Consider the following 24776-nt stretch of genomic DNA (forward strand, 5'->3'; position numbering starts at 1 on the left):
TGACAATAGTTATGCAGTGTATCTGCAATTTCGGCTTCATTTCTGCAAGTTTTCTTTTGCGCTTTGGCAGGCCTCATTGTAACATGAGTCTTGTCTGTACTTTCCTCGATGGCGCGTCCGCTTCGCTCATTCCTCTGCAATATTACTGTATCATCCGCTGTAGATGACTGTAAGTGACCCTGGCCTCCACTTGCACCAACCATAGCACAGGTGCTGGTGGACAAGACTTCCGGTACCCCCCTTCTTGTATTTTTAAATGTTCAATTCCTTGGGTATTTCGGACGTATTTTATCAGAGTTTATATATTTCAATGGAATACACAAATCTCGCATAGAAACCGTTTTTAAAAATGTCATATCACCGATCATTATTTAAAAACGTAAGATCGCCCCTAAATATTTTGAAAGAAACCACTAACGGTGTTCCGTATTTGACGTAAAGTTCTACAACACGAGCAAGGTAAGTGCTTGGCACAAGTTTAAACATGTTTATTTACAGTTACATTCGTCATAATTGGTCTATTTAAAAATGTTTGAATACTACAAGGTTATTGTCGTATCATTATACGTTGTCTGCATCCACGGGCACTGGAAGTTAATGTAAATATATAGTGTGTGCATGTCCTTTTTTATACATGCACACACTATATATTTACATTAACTTCCAGTGCCCGTGGATGCATCAAGATGAAGGCACGAAACGTATCGACAAAATTATATTTTAAATTAAGATATCGCGGTTTGATTTAAATTCAACTGTCCTTTTGTTTAATTATGTCAGAAATCCTAAAGAATGAACAATGAATTAAACACAAGTGTTTGCTCCAGTACAGCTTTCCCGCTTAAAAGTACGTATAAATTCTAGTGTAAATGAAACTAGTAGCATAAAGCGAAACCAAATTATAGATCCATCATTAGACTCCCTCAAAGACAATTCTTAGTAAATCTAAGCAATTCCCATTCGTCATATATCGCCAAAGAATATTGGTTTTGTGGGTAAATCAGCAAAATTAAAATAACAGGTTAAAATTGGAGGGAAATTTAAAATGTTCAATTTGTACGATGGAGGAAAAGGGCTAAAAACGATGAAATCAATATTTAGGTCAGGTCTATTCTTCCGACGTCGTCGGATACCCATGGATGATCTCGTCATAAAAGACGAGATTATCTGGGTGTATCTGAAAATGACCTAACTGCCTGCCTGAAACACTTTGATTTTAGATGAAATCTCAAACTAAATGTACTATACATATTGGGTGCGTTCAGAGTACTACCATTGGTTGACATCAGTTACCATTGGCAAAATTTGTTACCATTGGTACGACAGTGGTACCAATTGTCGTGTATCTAACTATACACGGTGCGGATTAAACCGATTCATAGACGTATTCACTACAAACACCATTCAAGGTTCATCACTGTAATTTACTACCGGAAGCATGTGTATTCACAATATAAGGGAGACAACTAGTAATGACATTAGATTTCAACAAGTCATAGAGTTATCTTTTTTTTACTAATATACTATCAAAGTCTATAACATTCTAACTTGCATATATACTACACCAATGCTTGCCAATCAAATTTACCGATGGCAAACATTTCTGCAGACAACCTATAGCTAACTCTATTTATGACGTATTAAAAAATGGTGGGCATTGCGTACATACTGAAAGAAACCGATTTTGTATCACATCTACCCCCCTTATAAATCTTCGCAGACATCAACTAAAAGACAATTTCAGACATATTGCTTCAAACATACCCCTGCATAGACGGAAATGGGTTTTAAAAACATCAAGTGTAAGTGATATGGTGTAGCAATCTCCCAGTCTAACCAATTTTGTCAGATGATCTATACTCATGATGTTTTACAAGAGAAAATACATCTTCGTTAACCAAAGGGTTTTTGGTCCACCCCGCTTCGCATTTATTGACTGAATACTCTTGGCTAGCGATGATGGAGAAAGTAATTAATAGGACTTCAAAATATATTTCTAAACGCATCTTCTTGGTGCAAAACTATTCACAAAGGTGATATGAGCGTATATCTTCAACATTTCGTACTAATTGATCAGCTTGTGGTAATCTCATCATTTGTAACCCAAACTCCAGTCTGATTAAAACCACCCCCTTCCTCCTTACACTCGTCCTGACACTCCCTTACGCTCGTCCTGACGAGTGTAAGGAGGAGGGGGTGGTTTTAATAAGACTGCCCAAACTCATTCAGAGTACACAAGGATCCAATGGTACCAATGACTGCATGAAATATTTACCATTGGCAAATCGGTGATGGTGCCATTGGGTTTATTCTGAACGCACCCAATATAACTTAACTTCACCATGACAGGGATTTTTTAGGGTCTGTAGGGGGCCAAAATAAGACCCCATTTCCAATGCTAAAAAGCAGGTATTTTTCCCAATTTTAAGCTTTGAAATTCCTAAACAATGAAAACAAATCAAGCAGGGTAGCCGAATTGTTCATAAATTTTCTTCACAGACCCACAGATTCAATTTTTGCTTCAAAATTGTTAGGTAAACCTAATTTTCTGACCTGCTTATTTGAATGAGGTTACAGATGTAACTTTGACCAAATTGAAAGTCAGAAGGAGTCCAATATTCCTTAATGCCACAGGCACTCGACGTTTTAAATATCTAAAATAAAAAATTGTCTTCCTGTAAACATTATATGTACAGGAAGACAATTTTTTTTATTATAGATATTTAAATCGTCGAGTGCCTGTGCTTAATGCACTCTGGATTGATTTTCTCCCTACTTCTTTGTATGAAACATTTTTCCCAATTTCAAGCAAATGTAGCTATTTTTTCCAATTGGAAATCCCAGGCCCTTGAAATCAAGACCTTAAAAAACCCTCCATGATTAGAATCATGCTCTTTAAATCACTTGAATAGAAATAGACTAGTCATTTATTTACTGTGTATACATTGTAAAAAGTAAACAATTTACTTTCTCCATGAAGTACATGTATTTTAAAAATATAATAAACAATAAATTTTTCAATAAATGCTTCCTTCAAAGGGGAGAAAATGAAGAAAATTGGCAAAAATAGGGTGGGGTCATCTCAAGAACCACTGGGCCAGAAAAGATTAAATTCAAAGTTTTAAAGTGTAGTGGTCAGCTGGGTCTGATCACCAGTTGCCAGATAGCTCAGTTAGTAGAGCACTTAACTAAAGATTCAGGGGGCCCCGAATGGCTGATTCAAATCCCAGTCTGGTCTGTTGCATTTTCTCCCTTCCTAGCTGTTACATTTATACATTTGGTGCTGTTGACCACTCCTGGGTTTGCAGGTGAAAGTTCTGCCAGGAGCAAAAGAATCTGGGTTGTCTCCTCAAAGACAATTTGAGGAGGGAGGAATGTAGCAGTCAACCGGATTCGATATCAGGTGGCCAGATAGCTCAGCTGGTAGAGCACCTGACTAGAGAATTTAAGGGGGCTGGGTTCGAATCCCGGTCTGGTCCATTGCATTTTTTCCTTTCCTGTTACAAAAGCTTTCTGACATGTGCAAGTTAAAATTGGGTGGAGCCACTCGAAGTATATATACGGGAATATATAAGGAAATATCTTTAAAAATCTTCAGAACAGCAGGGCCATTATGAATTAGTCATATTGATATGTGAATAACTACTCGCCAATGCAAGTAATATTTGTTGTGGGCGATTTAAAGATATTAGAAATCAGGTCGCCCACATGGTGACTGAATTTCCCCTGGAACATTATCATTTTATGATGTACTTTTCTTTTCAATAAAACCAAGATTATTCATGTCGTCTGCAAAGCAGATGCTAAGCACAGGTTATGTAATGCAAGCATATATATATATATGACTTAGATTAGGCACGTGTAAACAATGTAGCGATTTATCAAAAGGGTTTCAAAACCCCAAAAGAGAAATACTAACAGAGACCATTACTTTCTTTAGTATATGGATAAACATGATAAAGGGAAAAAAATGTCAAAGATTTAAAAACAATTTTCCAGAGCAGCTCCATGTTATGTGCATGTAAATTCAATTTCGGTTAAATAGGGTGGCCATCATCAAAATTTGTCATGGAGGGTTAAAATCTTATAAAAAATCTTCTGAAGAACAGCAGGGCCAAGGTGACTTAGGTGAGTGTTGTGGCCCATGGGCCTCTTGTTTGATTAAATATAATAAGTAACGCTTGCCTATATTATACTATATGATTTATTTATGCATTTTATTTTAGATTTTTGTCTTCTTTGACTATACATATTTCCCTTTACCATCATTCAAATATGGAATCAATATTAAATACTTGTGATGTCTGTATACATGTATGCATCCTGTTTTATTTCAAATTTCTGTTTTTATGTCTATGCATGCAATTATATATCATTAGTGCTTTGTGGTTTTTTTTAATGCTATATAGTCGGTTAAAGAGCTCTTAGCTCATGTTTATTGTTTACCTGTATATAGTTTCCGACTTTAAATAAAAATTACTTACTTACTTACTTATTAAATATATAGGCAAGTTAAGGTCAGGTGATTTTCAGCTGAATCAGATGTGTTTCAATAACTGACATGTCAATAATATCTGTATTTGATGTACTTGAAAGTATATATATATATTTAAAAAAATACAGACAAATATAAAAATTAATGATAAAATGTCTTTCTTGGATTGTTAACAGGAATTGATCGCTATATGAAGGTCATCCACATTGCAGAAAAAATATGTATAATCCACTGTGGCCTTCATATCCTGTTTTTAAAACAAACCAAAGAAAACATTTCATATTCAATCATTCAAGTTTCTAAGTGAAGAATTTATGATATTTAGAAGAGAAGCTAGGATGCCCCTAAACATGTTTGAGGGCGAAAGTTCAAAAGTTTGAAAACATCTGAAGCACAGTAATTTATCACGATTATGTTTTTAGCAAATATACAGCAACACATCAATCAACCTACCTTGACCTATGATTTATTGGGTGCCAATATGGTTAGATTGACTGACATTGCTAAAGCATAATATTTCTTGATGGTGGTTAAACTTTCATATTGTGTGTGAATTATGTTATATAAGCTTCCTATTAGTTATGACTAGTGGATTGATCGAGCGCTGGACTGTTGTAGGGCCCGGGCTCGGTCCTCAGCAGATCGAGGCAGCTACTTGACTATGTTACATTTGGTGCCCATGTTGGGACCTGGGTAATAATCTCTCTAGTGGGTGAGAATAACTGCCCCCAGGACTGTATAGGTGCAGGCACTCCAGAGAGGTGGAATGCCTCCCTCGGAGGAGGGGACAATATGGTAATCTTCAATACATGGCTCTGGCTGTAGTGGGTTAACCCTTTAGCTAGATCGATAGGGCACTGGACTGGTTGTGCCAGAGGTCACACTGGTTCAATCCTCTACAGAAGCCATTGTTTTTCATACCAATTTTAAAAGCTACATGTATCTTATGTCCTATTGATTTTGGAAAAATCATTGACATCTTTATGCCCCCGAGATCGAAGATCGGGGGGCATATTGTTTTTGTCCTGTCTGTCATTCTGTCTGAAACTTTAACCTTGCTAATAACTTTTGAACAGTAAGTGATAGAGCTTTGATATTTCACATGAGTATTCCTTGTGACAAGACCTTTCCGTGGATACCAACATTTTTGACCATGTGACCTTGACCTTGGAGTATGACCTACTTTTTGAAAACTTTAACCTTGCTAATAACTTTTGAACAATAAGTGATAGAGCTTTGATATTTCACATGAGTGTTCCTTGTGACAAGACCTTTCCGTTGGTATTAAACCTTTTGACCTTGACATTTAACTTACTTTTAATTTTTTTTTACATTGGTCATAACTTCTAAATGGTAAATATTAGAGCTTTCATATTATACATGAGCATTTCTTTTGACAAGATCTTTCTACTGGTACCAAGATATTTGCCCTTGTGATCTTGGCCATCTTTGGAATTGGCCATTATCGGGGGCATTTGTGTTTCACAAACACATCTTGTTTAATATTAGGAATTTTCCAATGTTGAATTCTTCCATATTTGGAAAATGACATGCATACACTATACATGTATTGTAACTATTGATTTTGTTACTATAGCTTTGTTTTGCAACCTTTTCACATGATGGTTTGAATTTATTATGCAACATGGCATGTACATCATAAAATCAATATTGTACACATCTTCACAAGTCAAGGGTTATTGATTCGTTACCTCGCACTAACCCTTGACATCAGTCGCTATTTAAAAGTTGGGCTCAAGTAGAAGCAATATGATTGGTTTGCAGCCTGAAGCTGCAAACCAATCAGACAACGGCTTTCACAATCGGTCGAAAACAAAACTAAACAGTAAACACGCATGGCGACGGTATTATGGTGTAGAATTTGTGGCCAATTAGTACAAGACAGATGCCGTCGATTGATTTTCGGGAGTTCGTTTTGCTTGAAGAAACAATTAGACGAGGGTTTGGGGTATGAGCCGAATGAAAATGATGGATTGTCGAAGTACGTTTGTCGACTATGTTTTAACAAATTTTCCAAAATAATGGGAACAACTTCGTAAGATAGCGATTTACCACTGCCGGTTTTAGTCCCAATAAAAACATCTTTTCCTTCTCTGATACATGATATCGAAAGCTTTTGGTTTTCAGTCAAATGATCGATTTGATGTTTTTCACATATCTTTTCGTCAACGGACGCCATTTTTTACTTTCTGTTTATTCCCTTACCAAACTTTCATCTGAAACAAGAAATCCCATTGGCTGATTAATTTTAGCGTACTGCGTCATCGTTCTTCTCGAGCCCAACTTTTAAATAGCGACTGATGTCAAGGGTTAGTGTGAGGTAACGAATCAATAACCCTTGACTTGTGAAGATGTATTGTACAAAGTTCTAAAATTATGCTTAATTAAATGAGGAAAACATCCTGTTACTGTTCAATAGTTTCCGTAACAAAACTTCGTATTTGCTGACTTATTTGAACACTTGGTCACAGTTACCTACAGTGGTATGTCCCATATTGCCATGTACTAGATTATTTTCAAGCATTATATAGTTTGTAGACTGTGGACCCATTGAGACCTATTAAATGTGATAGTCTTCATTTATAAAAATAACTAGATAGACCTTAATGGCAAGCATAACAAATTAAAAGAGCCCCACTTTGCAGTATAATTATTTAAAGGAGACTCAAACTTGATCTGTCACCCATTTATACATGTAAGTTCATATATACAAATTGTCAATTTGATTTTCTGCAGGGATAGCCCAACTAAGTATTTAATGCTGTCAAATATACAAGGTTCATAACTCTTTGAAAAATAGGTCAAGCCCAAACTGAAACGCACATCTATGTAAGCATTCGTAGGTAGTGCAGATTTCAGTTTATACAAATCATGGTCACAGGGGTAGGATGGGGTTGCAATAGGGGAGAATGGGTCTTTGATAGGGACCTTTTACATGTCAATTATATGAGGGAATTTTTGATAAAAAGTTTCTTCTCAAGACCAGCAGGAGCATGACTTGTCATTATTAACATGCGAGCATCCTTGGGTACTGCAGATTCAATTTTGTTCAGATCATGGCCTGGGGGAGGGAATACGCCGGTTTCGAGATACGTCCGAGTTATTTCCCTTTGGAGAACTCTCGTCCTTAGTATGGTGCAAAACAACTTGTTTACATGCGGGAGTGGGACAGATAAGTGAATCTGCTCAGTAAGTTTATCATAATACGTAGTTTCATCACCCAATTTTGACTGATACACAAACTAAGTAAATGATAAATATTCAAGAGGTAATTAAATACTTGGAATTCTTATTATATCATGTTATTTTGTTGCTCAATATCCTACCTATCATATCCAGGACAAGTTGCTTGGAAATATAGCATTGTATTTATGTTTCCACTTTGGTAAAACATTTCTTTTGATAGTATTTTATATTTTTACATGAAAATTATAGGAAATTTGAAAAAAAAATTTATGAGTAGCAGGCCGGGTCACACTAAATTATTTGGATCCATGATGTCAATATGCGAATTTTTTTTAAAATTAAGTTTGTTTCTTTTGACCCTTGGGTTAGGTTGGCCTGGCTCAAATCAGGGATAAAATTTTACATAATACGTTTGTACATTAATATTGGGGGGAAATTTTCAAAATTATATAAATAATTATTTTCTCCTGAACAGAAAGGCCATGCTAGTCATGAGGCATCCCATGTATGGATTGAAGTTAAGTCACTTTTGAACTGCCATGGGGTCAAAATTTGTCATGGTAAAGATCTTTTAAATATGTTTTGAAGAACAATTAATAGGGCCAATATGACTCAGTTGAGCATTGTGGGCCCATGGGCATCTTGTTGCTTGTTGATTTGTAGAAATCCTTTTTGGAGAGGTAAAAACGATCAAGTATTAAGCTGCACGTGATGCAGCAAATTTGCCACTTGTGGATAAATTCTTATTGGTGGAGAATCCTATTGGTGAGATTATCATTAATTTAGTGCAACTCGTGGTTACTGGTATGTACCGTCAAAGCACCTGTTCACAGTACTTCCTCTAATTTAAATACATGTAACTACATGTACTCATTATATTTTGTAGATATGCTCGACTATATATAATTGTTGTACATAACCCAGGCTTGGGCAACAACAGTGGACTCACAATGACAACCGTATTTGTATATGTGTACACCTTGCTGTTGATGACATTTTGTGGTCATGTGAAATCCCTGCAGTGCCCTCTATCAGCGAGTGACTGGCAAAGGGCGTCACAAGCGCTCCAATGCAAGCCTCCTAATTACTACCACTGTTTGAGAGATGAAAATGGTGCCACTACAGAGCAGTGTCTATCCAAAGTCTGGATACAGAAAGGTGTGTGAAATTCCAGGCGTTCGTGTAGACGTTATAGTACTGTAGATTCCTTAAAATTTAATTTAGTGAATTGTCTCATGGACGTGGAATCACATGATCATGAATTCTCGATTGGTCTTTTGATCAAGAGTTTTAACGTGTATTTCAACAATATAAAAATGAAAGCGAGTAATTTTATTTTGCAAGTGATGCTTCTTGTGAAATTATGCGATAATGGAATTTTTCGCATATATTTAGGAATCTAAAGTAGATCTAACAGGAGATTATCCAAGCCAAATTGCTCTTAACTTCCAGCTCAACATTTTACAAATCACCCCATGATAAAGACAAATCATCCAAAAATACTGTTGTGAATTCTTACATCAAACCACCCCCCAAAAATATATGGTCAACTTGTCTTATCATTTTATTTTGTATGTTTCTCATTACTTTTTTGCTAAAATGAAAATGCGAACTTTTACTATCATAATTCATGAAACCAGCTTGCCCCATAAACGATTTGTCAACTCTAAACCTTCACGATTTTGTGATTTAATTATTAAATTACAGACCCTGAAACGTGCTACTACACCTTAAAAATGAACCGAACCGTTCCGTTCAAGAAACGTACCGTACCGTTCAAAAAACGAACCGTACCGTTCAAGAAACGTACCGTCCCATTCAAGAAACGAACCGTATCGTTCAAAAAGCGTACCGTACCGTGCAGAAAGCGTGCAGGATAATATTATGCAAACCCCGCCCCCAAAAGCCCGAAAGTGTACCGTACCGTGCAGAAAGCGTGCAATTTATGTCACGTGACCCACTTTTTCAGCCACAGTATATTATTTTAGCCATATGTGCGGATGAAATTGATATTTGTAGCGTTAATGTATTCAATATGTACTTTAATTCCTACGTACAGTGTCTGAATCATATGAGAAATTTCTAGACCGATTAGAAAAATTGTCACGTTCTACACTGTAATATTTTCATTACTTTATTAGCAATAATTTTGACATATCTTTTTCTCTTCTACATTGATAACGACCCATATAGATAGATGTAGATTGGCGGATTTATTATATACACTAATAAACAATTTTTAATTACATCGACAGAGAAATAAATAGATACATACATGTGTAAAAGAATGTAAACAAGTTAAATTGATGCAAAGCATCAAATCGGCCGCAAAAAATTATTCATTTCAGCATTTTCAAGTATTTCAACAATATATAGAAAAGGTATATGAAACATTTTTATTGCAAACTATACACTTGCCTTACTTTTCTGTTAATTTTTTTTAATTCAATTTTCAGTGATCAAAAATAAAGTCAGGGAAATGAAAATCGGACTTCGCGTGATAAAGGATAGGAATATATATGTATTATCATCATTTTATTTGATTCAAAGACAAATGCAACAGATATCTAACATTATTAATTTTGAATGACTGAATGCTGACAAAAAAGGACGTACAAACTTCACGTGCAGATATCCTGGATCTTTCATAATGCCGATGATAAATCACAATAAATGTGAAGTGCAGAAAATAATCATTGTGTCATTTACGACTTTAGTGTATTCAAAACAAAATTCACTTCTTCTTAAAAACTTTTCCAATTTAGGCACTGTAATTTATATCCGGAAACTTAATACGCTTTGTTCTTACACTTACGCACGCCCATGTCGGGGAGCAGTTCATGTAACAACTTTTTATAAAATCGTAAATTAATAAATGTCTGATGAGAAATGAAAAACAAATTGAAACGTAATAACAACCATTAAGACTTAGACTTAAGCAAATTCTAAAAACTTTTATTCATAACTTTTATGTACGTTATCAATATGGAATTATTCCATCGAAGCAATCAAAAATAACGTCTCATTTCCCCATGTGCACATTCTAACACAACCACAAATCCTGCAGCCGATAATGAAAGAGCCGAATAAGACCGATCGAGTGAAAACAAACTATCGAAACGTACAATTTATACGAAGTCAAAGCGTTCAGGCCACGCCCACCTCATTAATAAAACGTGCAAACCGTTCACAAAGCGTGCAGCTATTTTTAGCAAACCGTACCGTGCAAGAAGCGAACCGTACCGTTCAAGAAGCGTACCGTACCGTGCAAGAAACGAACCGTACCGTTCAAGAAACGAACCGTACCGTTCAGAAAACGAACCGTACCGTTCATAAAACGTACCGAACCGTACCGTGCAACTGGTGTAGTAGCACGTTTCAGGGTCTGTACTTAAACAAAACTATTCTTATTAATTACATTAATTACACGACATTGGTTGCATACTATACATAAATATATGTAAATGAACATTGTGGGCTAATTTTCCTGTGAAATACAATCCGTAGATATTTCAGTTTACACTTCACTCTCAGTTTATGCTTTGCATTGTGCAATACCTCATCCCTCTGTGATCACCTCATTTCTGTTGCTCTCAAGCAGGACACGAGACAAAATCTGCTTACAAAATAATTAATTTTTTCAATGTGGTTATGGTTTGGACGAATGAGTTCATTAAATTTGTTCAGACTATATCTATTACAAATGTAGCATTGTACCAGTTTTCTTTCTCTCGAGATACACATGAAATTTGGAGTTGCATGACTTTGAATTATTTGTTAATTGTCATTGTGACAGGAATGTGTCCGGAGTACAACTCACGAGTGTCCAGGATTGACGTGTTCCAGTGTTCCTCATCCAACTGTCCACCCTCTCTGTACTGGTCCAATGCCGTATTCATATGTAAGGCTATTCTTAGTATGATGGTTTTTAATATTTTAAAAACAGCAACACACTTTTGCAATAAATGGCCTTCAATTATGAACAGCGGAAAGTTGTAGATGAAGTCATGAAAATGTAATTTTATAATGCCAGTGATATTTCAAATTTCTTTCTCCAATGAAGAAAGGTCTTTTGCCATGAGCATATTTTAAGTAGATGATATTGTTGTTAATTAAAATAGAGCTCTGGACCAGTAATTATGATTGAAACACTAAATTAATAGTTGCACAATAGAAATTTATATAAACCACAGAGGAAACTATTTCCATTTGGGAGAGGAATGTTGTTCTCTGTAATGTTGTTATGATCTAGGAGTGAAATATCATACATCTATTCAGTAATTGATTTAATGTAATATCTATACATAGATCCCATTTGTTTTGAGACAAGCAAACCAACAGCTGCCACCACGAAACCAATGTAAGTAACATTTTTGAAAAACTTTTATGATTGCATTACCGTATTGCCATATTTTTTTTGGTGGGACTCAAACTTGGCAGCTTTGGGTCTACACGATATATACCATTAATTTTGGTGGAGATAAATTTGCTGAACTTGTTTTAATTAGCTTACCTGAGCTGAAGGTTCAAGTGATCTTTTCTGATCAAAATTTGTCTGTTGTCTGTCGGCGTTGTTGGCGTAAACTTTTCACATTTTCATCTTCTCTAGAACCACAGGGCCAATTTCATTCAAACTTGGCACAAAGCATCCTTGGATGAAGGGGATTCAAGTTTGTTCAAGTGAAGGGCCATGCGCCCTTCAAAGGGGAGATAATCACAAAAATGCAAAATAGGGTGGGGTCATTTAAAAGTCCTCCTCTCAAGAACCACTGGGCCAGAAAAGCTGAAATTTACATGAAAGCTTCCTGACAAAGTAGAAATAGGGGATCAAAGTTTTACATGCAAATGCATAGGGAACGGAACTTGGCTCAAAGCATCCTTAGACGAAATTTGTTAATATCAAAGGCCATATCCGTCTACAAGAGCAAATGAAAATTTATGAATTTGAAATCAAATTTAGTAATTACCATTAAGTATGAAAATTGGTGAATGTTTAGTTGTTACCTTTGAAAAGTTTTTTTAAACCAAGCTGCTTGTATAATGATAGTTTTGCTCAAGCATGTTTATTGCTTGGAACTGCTGCTCATGTGAGCGATGTACGTGGCTCATGGGCCTCTTGTTCATTTATACAGTGTATATGTATCATATGTATACAGATTTACCTAATTATAGTGATATTTGATTTGGTGAATCTTTAGAAATTGCCAAAATAGGCCAAAATTATATATTTGTACACCCAACCCCCCCAAACCCAGCTTTATGAAAAATTACCAATGTATAACTGTTATATGATACTGCAGGCCGACTGTAGAAAGAGTAACTAATGCATCGATCATAAGCTTCACCTCTAGTTCGGAACAGGAAATGGACGAGGGAGCTTTATCTATTTCTTCGGGATCAGTGAACGGTAGCAGACGTGATGCCACCAGCAACTCGTTCCCTACACCAGCAATTGTTGGAATCATCATAGGCATTACAATTGTAATAGTGGTGTCTGCAGTCACTGTCACACTGCTGTACAAACGAAGAAGCAGAGGAGGCAAGCAAAAGAATCTAGGTAAGGGTAAATCTCGTGTTCAGTAAAACGGGATTGTGTGTATGTGTTTCAAAGAAATATTGTTGAGATGATATACTTGGCAATGGTGAAAAAAAGAAAAAATATGATTTCAGTTGAAGAGTCTGGTGGAGAAGATTTAGAAAAGATGTCACAAACCAGAATGAAGAAAGGTGTGGGTAAGTCGATAGAGGGATCAATTTCTGAATGGAAAATACTAAGTCTTGCTGAGATTGAATTTTAACCACATTTTGTGGGCTTTTATTTGGCAATATTTACATTTGCCACTGCACTTCCTTATATGACAGTACTAATGAAATTGATGTTCAATTTTGTGTGACATGAATTTGGTCATGTGATCAGTTTGTTCTTGCGTATGAATACAATCACCGCTTCAAAAGTCAGTTCCTGTATTTTCACCTGGCTTCTTGCTTTTGCAATGCAGTGGGGGATTTAGACCCCCCCCCCCCCCCCCCTCTCACCACAAATTAAAATAATAGAAATAGTGTGAGTAAAATTCCAGATTAGTAAAATTCCAGATTGGCACCCAAAATGGCTAAGCATTTTGGCTAATACTTGACTTTCACACACACCCTTTCGTAAACCCTGGATCCGCCACTGCAATGACATCATAACAGAAATAAATGCAGCAGGATATTTATACAGTTTATTTTGTAAAAAACAAGAATTTCATCAATTTATAAAAGAGAAACATTAAACATATATCGTTCTGTTGTTTCATTTTATACAGTTTTAAATACCGTCTGCAACTTCTGCATGGCGAATTTATAAAATCAAGTTCTATGATATTGGAAGCGAAAACATGTAGGCAGAGTTATAAGCCTACATGTATTTACTTCCTGATGATAAGTTAACCTGTTGTTTCCTGGCAACTTCCATCACGGCTATGACTCGGCATGATTATAAGCGAGGCTGGTTTCGAGGCTCGAAAAATTTACATGTTCATTATTGTCAGGGTACCGGTGGGAGTCTTCATTAAAATCCTACAACAGAAATCTCTCAAGTGAACAAAAACTCCGTCAGTTCATTTTTATTTTATTTTACACACACTAAAGGTAATTAAAAGACGCAACTTACCTGCACTTGGTCTAAATCTGTCCTACTGTCTTGATTCGTCTCCTGCATGGCTACAACTGCGAGTCCTAACGATGAACGTTGTTTCTTTCCAAAAACCTAACTAAGAGCTTAATGTTAACTTGACCCATCATATCCACCTTCGGGCGTTATAGGATTTGATCACGTGACCAACTTCATGTCATATCCCAACAACATTAAAAAATGATATCTTATCTCTTAATTAGCAGTAGTTCTGGTAAGAGATAAATGTTACTATATGAGTTTAACTGACACACACATATTGAAAATGAAATATTTCTTTAAAATCTTCTCAACTCTTGGATATCAAACCAAACTGTACATTTGTAGGAATGATGATGACAGAATCTTCTTAAAGTATGAAACAGGTTAGGGAATTGAAAGGGCAGAGGTTAAAACCTTAAAAAATCATGCAATCTTTGAAAATTTTCTTTAATTTGGTATTGTGGCATCCCCAAGTTGTGTGAATTCAAGTTCAGTTATGTTGTGACCCTTTGAGGCTGGATGGGGCCACAATATGGGGCCAAAATTATGCATTGGAAAAAAGATTGAAGAAAAAAACTTTTAAAAATCACAACAACTGAACAACAGCAGGGCCTTGGTGATTCAAATGAACAATGTGGCCCGTTACTTTTGCACATTGAAAAAACTAAATCTGGAAAGCTAAGGACAATTTATTTTCATTTTTCAAAAATAATGAAAAGTTTAACTTTGTTTGATTGAGCTGTCTTTTGAAGATTGCACATTGTTAAGGTCCAAAGGCTCATTGTTTTGAGGTCCATAGGCTCCTTGTTTTGAATTTTGAAAACTCGTCAAATAATTGTACGGTCATTCATTAGCTTTAAAAAATTCCTATACTATTGTATAAGTAAATATTAGGATTCTTAAGTAATTATTTTCAACATACATGCATTATGTTGTCTTTGGTAAAGGAGCTGGCCGGCGCGGTCATCTGTTTTAAGGTAATTCTACCCTTCTAGAATTATAGGTTCAATCTTATATTTGATTGTTGATTCTTCAAATCTTAGTAACGATTAAAGATGATAGAATTAGTATGTTGTGTTATTATTAAAAATTTTATCAACACAGATATACCTGTTATCAACGTCAGAAAATTTCAATTTTCCTTAAACAGCATTATCAAAATTTCACAAAAACTGGTTAAAACGATATAATAGTATTCATAACAATTTCATGAAACTGTTTCTTTAAAAAATTAATTTACAAAATATTGGTGAAAAATGAAGGAAATCTATCGACTTGATAATGGATTCAATGAAAAACAGAATTATTGCCCTTGGATTCAATATTTGCAAACATATGATTGATTATTCTATATAACTTAGACTTTTGAAATATTTTATGATTAACAAGATTTTTTACAATAACTGTTGAAAAAGACACCAACAAAATTTATGTTCCATAAATCTTAATAAATCATTGGCTTTGCGAAATATTATGACATCACAGGAGGGTGGAACTACGTTAAAAAATGTTTTTATGATCCAGGAATGTCACTCGTAGAGTTATCAAAACTTTGTAATTTCATCACAGTACTCCGCACTTTATGCTTTGTGGGCAACATGCTGCAGTCTTGGCTATTTCAAGACTGCATACCCAGAAGTTCACTTTATAAGAATCATATTCAAATACAAAAAGAAATGCACCTCTCTGTCGTGTGACAAGATGTACTGTGTATGGAAGTACGTTTCGATATTTACATATAATATATGAATGACAGCTTAACAGATTAATGGTGTATTGTTGAATATTTAAAGTTTGCATAAAATATTTGGTTTTGATTCATGTTTTAAATGTGACAATGAACATTCTATTGCAACAGAAAATGAAGAAGGTGACGTGAATGAGACCGGGACTCTGCTGGGTAGGTACAGATAGATGAGATGGTTATAATAGAACTCAAATGAAAACAAGTGATGTTTGTAAAACACATACACATATCCCCCCCCCCCCCCCCCCCCCCCATGGTGCAAAATTGAAGAGGGATATACACACACATCATTTAATTGATAGTAGTATCATCAATTCAAAATATTGAGCAGGCATTATCTTCCATGTCAAGAGTGGATTGACCATTTGACCTAAAAATCAATAGGGGTCATCTACTCCTTATGCTATACCAGTGTACCAAGTTTGATGTCAATCAAGCAAATAATTCTTAAAATATAGGAGACATATATTACTATGTCCAGTTCAACTAATGACCTTTGACCATGTGACCTCAAAATCAATAGGGATCATCTTCCCCTGAAGATGTACCAGTGTACCAAGTTTGATTTCTGTCAAACAAAGGCTTCTCAAGATATTTTTTTTATTTTTTTTTATTAGCATTGTCCATTGTACAAATAGAAATTAAGTGCATCATATTATATACTTTTATAGGTAAGATGTACAATGGATATATAATCACTCATACCAACCATTCATACTCCACTCATACATTTCAAAATTAACTGAAATTATACCCAAAAAAATAATTATTGCGGTTGCTATAATAGTATAAAAAAAAATAAAAAATTTATACAAGAAATGCAATAAAAAATATACTATTCAGTGGGTTCAAATATATTGTTCCACAAATCAAGATATTGAGCGGGCTGTATATTCCAATGTCCAGTTTGACCTTTGACCATGTGACCTAAAATTGATAGGGGTCATCTACACCTTAGGATATACCAGTGTACCAAGTTTGATGTCTGTCAAGCAAAGGATTCTCAAGATATTGAGCGGACAGTATATTCCTATGTCCAAAGTAGATTGACCTTTGACCTCTGGTTTTTTGACCTGAGACCTGAAATACCATAAGGGTCCTCTTCTACTCAAAACCAACCCACATATGAAATATTATGATCAAGTGACTGGTTCTCAAGATATTGAGCGGACAATATGCCCCTCTTTGAAAGGGGGACATATTTATACTATACAGGAAATAATAGCCTGTTTTATGCATGGTGTATTTATTTTACATCTATTTTGATTAACACCCATTCTCTGTAACCACTTTTATTTTAACAAATGTCAGATCACAGATTTCTTTAAAAGTGGTACATATATGTACCAGAAAAAACTGCTATAAGTTGAATGTTATGCCAATAAGTTGAAAAGATTTGAAAAATGATGAGGTGTTGTGAATCACCAGGGTGACATTTCGCATTAGTTTTGAACACCAGTGGCTGTGTATTCCTAGAGATCTATAGTCTTGGGGTCAGAAGTTACATGTACTGATTTTCCCCTTAATATTCTCCATAGCAACCACAGTTACTGGTCATTGTTCTAAATATATCTGACATTTTCTGAGACAGGAACCTTTATTCTTTATGTCTTTGAGTCAGAAGTTACATGTACTGATTTCCCCCTTAATATTCTCCATAGTAACCACAGTTACTGGTCATTGTTCTAAATATATCTCGACATTTTCTGAGACAGGAACTTTATTCTTTATGTCTTTGAGGGTGAATGATGACATCACTGTGATTGAATGTTGTCAGTAGAATTAATGTCTGATAGACATACACATATTTTCAATGTGATTGTGCTCTCAATGTAAGAAGTTAGAAGTAAATCTGTAAACACACGTGTCACACACCCTATAAATGATCTGTATTTACAGGTATAGTTATAGTTACTAGTAACGGGAGTCCTGGAAAATGTTAAGTAACTCTAAAACACACTTGTTCAGAAAGTGAAGATCCTTCTAAAATCAACATCTCAAATTAAAGAGGTACCATGACTAGGACCTAATTTGGCCTCCCAAAAATGTGAAAATTTATGTGAAAGATTTCCGATATGTATTTTTATAACTTCATTTCTTATTTGGCAAAATATTATCAATTTAGTGTCAGATATGACACATTTTGCTATCTGTCGTCCTTTTTTTGGGCAGAAAATGTCATAATGATTTGATGTGCTTTATTTTTTAAAATCTTTGAAACATTGCTGGATAGATGGAAAAAAAAAATCAAGCATCTTTTTATAATGACATTTTCAATCACAAAAAAAGAAGACAAAAGACGGCAAAATGTGTCATATCTGACTTGAACAAGATTTTAAAATACTTCTATGATTGAGATTCTGGTGTATATACATTTAAAACTATTTTGTCATCACTAATGTTTAGGACAGGACAATAAGAGAGTAAATGTCATTAATCTGTTGAATAAGTATAGATTTATGGACGAATTCTTAATGAGAAAATACAATTGATATTCAACCTCTAACAGTATATGAAAGCAGAGTTCGGATTTTAAAATCTCTTATTTGCAAACATAACACCTTTTTTATCATTCTGAAAAAAAAATAACAACATGATATTCATACAAAATAATTGAGAGCTTGTAATCACTCCCTTGATGGTGAAATCATACTTCATATCAGGTGGTTGAGCCATTAAATAAAATTTTGTTGTAATGAGCCACCTTAAAAAACTGATTTAAAAGCATAGGGCCAAGCATATTTCTATTTTAAGTTATGATATAATTATACTATAGATTTATGGAAATGAATTATGCAGCTGTCTCACAAATGTATAAAACCAATTGAATTTTATCTGATAATCTTCCATCTATTTTATTTGAATAGAACTACTTTTTTTTTGGTCACAGACAAAGGCAGTCCAGAGGACACAAATGAATCACCAACAGGAAGCAGTCTGGGTAACTTCTTATGATGCTTATTTCAGAGGTCTACTTTCAGTCAGAATAAGTACAAGTCAATTTTTGATATCTGTTTTGGGGTCAGTGAATATTTAGCGTCCTCTTTGTGAGTTGTAATTACATGTATCTAGCACATTGTTGCTATCGCTATGTATAAAGATGAATAAATGCTAGGTTTATTTCAGTGTATGTGGTTGAAGGTCCGGAGCACGTTCCAGGAGCTGATCCGTTAGTAAGAATATTTGTGGTAGTTGTTATGGCCTCAATCTCGAAAGGAAAACTAAAGTCAGAGGCACAGAAAATATTTGGACCAGAGTGCAAACTTTTGAGTGTGTCATGCTTTCAGGAGCAAAGCAAAGAAAAATATGAAACTCTGTTCACAGAGGATTTTAATGTGAATGATGACAATTCACTACAAATTCTTCAAAAGTTGCGTGAAGTTGTTGCTGTGAATAAGCAAGATGCAAAGTTTGTTGTTAGAGTACCATTTTCGTTTTGGGAAAAACAACGAGATGACATTATGTCTATGCTCGAAAATGATCTGGTTTTTAAGTCTGTGTATTGTTGACAATACGTAATCATTTGATGATGAGTATATTCATGATATTACATGTATTAGTCCCTTACCAATGAAACCGAACTATAAGCTTAATCTCTGTCTGTCCTTCTGTCAGGCAGTCTGTTTCACTGAGTTTTCAACTACAATGTATTTTGTTATTATGTTTCGATTTAGAAAACTTAAATTTAGTATCTGGTTTACTACAATATATATGGGACTTTGTGCTGAAATATATTGTTCCAACTTTTCCCCCATGCTTTAATTTAGGAAGCTGAAATTTGGCATGTGGTTTATTACTGTATGTTTACAGATAAAGTGTAAGTTTTGTCCCAGTTGAGTAATTTTTATGAGGTTCAGAAGACCTTGTGCCAAACAAAGACTATTTTTTACACTATTAAACTTGGGAATCTGAAATATGATATGTAGTTACCTAATGAGTAGACACAAATGAAGTTTCACTTTTGTTGTGGTCCACCTATTCTAACAAATATACATGTATTATAAGACTTAGTTTCATGGTTGGATGAACTTCTTCAATTTTTGTTTTCCAGACTTTTTTTTATTACCATAATTTGATTTAGGAAGCTAAGGTTTGGTATGTGATTTACCAATACCGGTAAACACCGATCATATTTAAAGGGACATGGACACGATTTGAGCTGAACAATTTAAAAATTTTATTTTTCCATTTTTATTGTTTACAATGCTTAACTAATAAAAGTATTTCTTATGGTCAACCAAAATATGAATATCAGTTGTTGAGTTACAAATGAGATACAACACTCACAATGCTTTGTTAGGTAAACAAGACTGTGCCATGTTTTTGTTTACATATAGATTGCTTAATAAAAAATAGCATGTTTAAAACAAATTGAGATATGCCAAACACTAGAAACTATTTAATTGTGCTCAAAATGAACTTGTAAATTGTAAAATTTTGCTTTAAATGAAGCTTTTACTAGTAATATTTAACCCATGTAATCAAAAACATGGCACAAGCCTTGTTTACATTTATGACAAAGAATTGTGAGATCTGTACCTCCCATGTACCTCAACAACTGACATTCAAATTTTTGCTGACCATTAGAAATGCCTTAGTTAAGCATTCTAAACATTAAAAATGGAAAAATAAAATTTGAAAATTTTCAGCTCAAATCGTGTCCATGCCCCTTTAAGTTCAGTAACAGTAGACTAACTTTTATATGTATGAGATTTATGGGACTTTGTCCCGAATGTAGTTCTCCAGACTTTTCTCTAGAATAATCTGAATTTTTATGTGGTTATTGAATGAGTGGACACACATTATTAAGTTTCTCTTTTGTTACAGTTGAATTATTCTAACAAAATTGTAAAACTTAGTCTCATGGTTAAATGAATTAGTTTCTTGTACTCTAGTTCTATATAACGGAAGGCATATACCAAGTTGTGATCGAGTCCGTCTGATTCACCACATCTATTTACAAGGGATTGAAATCGTGATATTTCTTGGTATTAAAAATGATATCTGCCCGCTCATCCAAAAATACATGGTTTGTATATCATGACATCCCTCAAATAAATAGGGGTGTCGGTAGGGGACATGTTTTGCTTTTGCCATATTTTTTAGAGAACTTGTTTCATGTTTGAAAAATTGTCTTCTACTTATACTACTAATAAATACCCAGGTGTTCATTTTCTTTACAAATTGATTTTTAAATAATATACATGTAGATAACATGTCCAGTTTACGTTGTTGAATTTATATGACTTTACTACCTATACATGTATACATCACTATGCTGAGTGTGCAATATTGCTATGTTGTAGTTGGTTGTACTATATCGTATTCAATCGCCACTGCCGTCGTATTCAATCGCCACTGCCGACTTTAAGCATTTATTTAATCGAGTGTTTATTTCTTTTACTACTCAGCATAAAAGAATTGTGTTCGACAACGAATTTGAAAATCAAGGTTATGTATGCAATACAAACAGGACGGTGAAATTGGTATTATCGTACTGTTGTAAAATTTTTGTGAGTATATTTATATGTAGAGCATTATGGTTTGATTAAAATGTCTGTACTATGCAATGTTGTAATAAAAATAAAACACTCGTACATGTACGATGCGAGTTCTTTTGCTATTTATAGCAAGACAGTAATAACAGGCAATCTATACAGTGCGATTATTTTAACGACTGGGACAACGCCAGTTAGTGTATATCCAACACAGCAACAAACACTTAGTTGTAAACGCAGCACATTTATTAAACCGGAAACATGAGAGAGGATAGAAAAGTGACTAAACATAGAAACATACCGGTTACGTAATGCTAACCCGGAATGCAAGTAATGAACATACTGGTGTCACCATTTTTTCCTTTTCTCTTAAAAATTACTATTGAATACAAATGCAAAATGTAGAAAAATGCAATATCTAGAGAGAATACAAAAAAGAGTACCATCAAGCACACGATATAGATCACACAATGACAAATATGGAAAGGATTAGCACAAGGGGGGATTATTATGCCCCGAACACAATCACACGGTTCAATCACATTCATAGTCGGATAACCACTTCGGTGGATGACGAACACGGGTAGGTCTAGCCGGATGAAAGACCGCATCATTGTGGGTGGGTGGTAAATCAGAGTCACTGTCAAGTTGTGATATCTCAGAAACTAGCGGTTCTGTTGGTTTATCAGCAGGCAGTGACGGTTGAAGTGGAAATGGTGGATCCGAGAGAATAGTAGGTATTGGTGGTGGGGACGGGTATGTAGGATTGGTTAATTTGTTTTCCAAGTTCATTAATTCATGAGGCGGTTCATCACACTCATCATCAGAGGGTAGTTTGTTGGGAATGTGGTCTTGACTGACTTCATCAGCTGATACAAAGTAGCAACCACTGTCTTTAACACGATAAGCTGTTCGTCGAAGCAGGGAGCCACTGAACTTGCTAATGATTCGCCATCACATGATACCACAATATATCTGTCTCTGGTTCTTGATTTATTACGGTCACAATATAAGTACACCAAGTCACAAACTTTGCTGTGACATCCAGGGGCACTGCTCTTTCCAGGTTGTTTAGAGGCCTGCCTGTGTGTGTGATTATCAAGCTTAATGTCATGTTGTTGCGAAATAAGCTCGTAATCATCAACGGGAATCTGTTCATGTGAGAACTGGTCACGATGGGTCCACATCTCTTTGGCCGAGATTCCTCTACTTCTTATACGTGTATTGAGTCGAGAGGTAATCAAACACAAAGATAATGGAGTGATTGTGCGACATAGTGGATCATGGCGCAATATTTCTGTTTCTAGTTCCTGTATTGCTCTTTCTACTACCGGGTTTTTATTGATATTTTTTACGCGTCCCACTTCAATGGATATGCGATTCTTGGCTAGGAGTTTATCGTTGATTAATGCGGTAAATCCAGGGGCAGGGTCTGTCCGGATTACAGCGAATGGGCCATCTAATGGTAGTAGCTCTGAACACAAGATGAGTAGTCCTTCTCGAAGTGTTTCATGACGCTCATTTTCAATGAGTAATGTCCGTGTATAGGAAGTTATGTACTCACGCAGGACCAGTATGATTGGCGTTCACGTTTAAGGAGATCAACTGCAAACAGATAGCCGACTCTGTCAGGTTGTTGGCTTGTAGTGTGTTCTGGTTGAAATTTAGGTGTACTCTTCAATGCAGTACACTGATGACACTTGTCTGTGGTGTTGTTAATAGCTTTGTCCATGTCAAGTGCAAAGAAGAAACGATTTACCACTTTTTTTTTAGTTGATTGGAAGATGGATGGTCCAATGAAATGTGTAGAGAAGTAAGGAGTCCCTCCAGGACACTGCGAGGAACGATAATACATTCCTGTGTTGGGTGGAATGGGACATTACGTTTCACCACCAATAACCCATCCTTGGCAATGACTGCATGCTGTAAATAACGCTTGACATCCCGAACATTTGTGAGCTTTTTTGACGTTCTTGTGCTTTGCAGGAGATGGGCATGTGTACGTCTGAGATCTGGACAGTCCTGTTGGATGGCAAGCCATGAAGTTCTGGTAGTAAATGGCATTTTGGCTCTCCCCTCTGCTATGTCCTCAGTAGTTACTCGTTGAACAACAGACTGGGCAATAGTGTTGACAAAGGAGCAGATTTGGCAAGAGGGATTATCACATGCAGGGACATTTCGACTACTGAAATCTGTAGGTAATATAAGCCTGCACACATGGTTTGCTGTCAGTGAGAACACATGCATTTAAGGAAGATTGCACGATGTATGGGTTGAAATGTTTTACAGCTGCTGAAATTGAGAGTGCTTCCACTTCACAGGGCAGCCATGTAAGTTGATTAGCACGAAGTTTAGCACTGAAAAATCCAGAGAGGCAAAGTTTGTCATTGCGGTTTATGTAAAATGTAACCCCAAGTCCTCCACTTCGAAGAGCACCATCAGTGACTATCCACAACTGGTCCGTAGCTTGTGGGAGAGTAATAGTCTGATTGGATGAGAGGCTTTTCTGGGCTTTTTTAAAATGACTATGGAGATCGTCAGTCCATTGAATTTTGTCTTTGGAGTCTTTGCCAGAAGTGGCAGCGTCTAAAGGAGATATAATATGTGAGCATCCTTTTAAGACACGTCCTAGAACTTTGAAAGCACCAATGAATGACCTTAAGCCGGTGACAGTAGATGGGGGTTGACAGTTGACTAGTGCAGCAATGTGATGGGGGCTTGCACGAAGGGTACCTTCACGCCATATCCATCCCAAGATTGTGGCTTCCCTTGGTACAATCATAGTTTTTGATGCAGACAAGTTAAGGCCATTTCTCTGTAGAGCTTGAAGTGTCCTTGTGAAGTTATTAAGGAGGTCTTCAGGAGTAGATCCACCACAGTACAAATCATTAGCTAACTTAGCGACTACACCCTCCTGAACCAAGTCACCCAAAACTCTACAGGTTAGCTCCTCTAAAATGGTCTCCGAGCCAGGCATACCCATCGCTGAACGGGCATAAACTCTGACGCCACGAAAGGGGGTTACCACTCCACAGTACTTCATGGATTTCTTATCGAGTGAAATTTGGTAAAATGCCTGAGTGTGTAAGGTCTGTTATGGCAATATAACTCCACTGAGCAATTTGTCAGAGAGTCGAATCTACATCAGGCATAAGAGATGGCTGCGGCTTGCTG

At 35.6% G+C, this 24776-nt stretch overlaps 1 protein-coding gene across 6 annotated transcripts; it reads left to right on the forward strand.

Moving 5' to 3' along the window:
* The first annotated feature begins 413 nt into the window (after positions 1–413).
* Positions 414–20681, forward strand: LOC125647075 (uncharacterized). 6 transcript variants are annotated; one of them, XM_056142145.1, is made up of 9 exons: positions 414–459; positions 8589–8860; positions 11499–11603; positions 12011–12062; positions 13003–13259; positions 13373–13435; positions 16216–16257; positions 18995–19045; positions 19231–20681. In XM_056142145.1, the coding sequence occupies exons 2-9, from the start codon at positions 8653–8655 to the stop codon at positions 19611–19613; spliced, it is 1161 nt and encodes a 386-aa protein (XP_055998120.1). In that variant the 5' UTR covers positions 414–459; positions 8589–8652; the 3' UTR covers positions 19614–20681. The 6 variants fall into 6 exon arrangements, with proteins under 6 accessions (XP_055998120.1, XP_055998119.1, XP_055998117.1 ...); XM_056142144.1 differs by lacking the exon at positions 414–459 and adding an exon at positions 689–847; XM_056142141.1 differs by lacking the exon at positions 414–459 and adding an exon at positions 4798–6497 and having other exon boundaries at positions 13054–13259.
* The last annotated feature ends 4095 nt before the right edge of the window (positions 20682–24776 follow it).

Source organism: Ostrea edulis, chromosome 6, assembly GCF_947568905.1.
Source record: "Ostrea edulis chromosome 6, xbOstEdul1.1, whole genome shotgun sequence".
In the NCBI taxonomy this organism is placed as follows: Eukaryota; Metazoa; Mollusca; class Bivalvia; order Ostreida; family Ostreidae; genus Ostrea; species Ostrea edulis.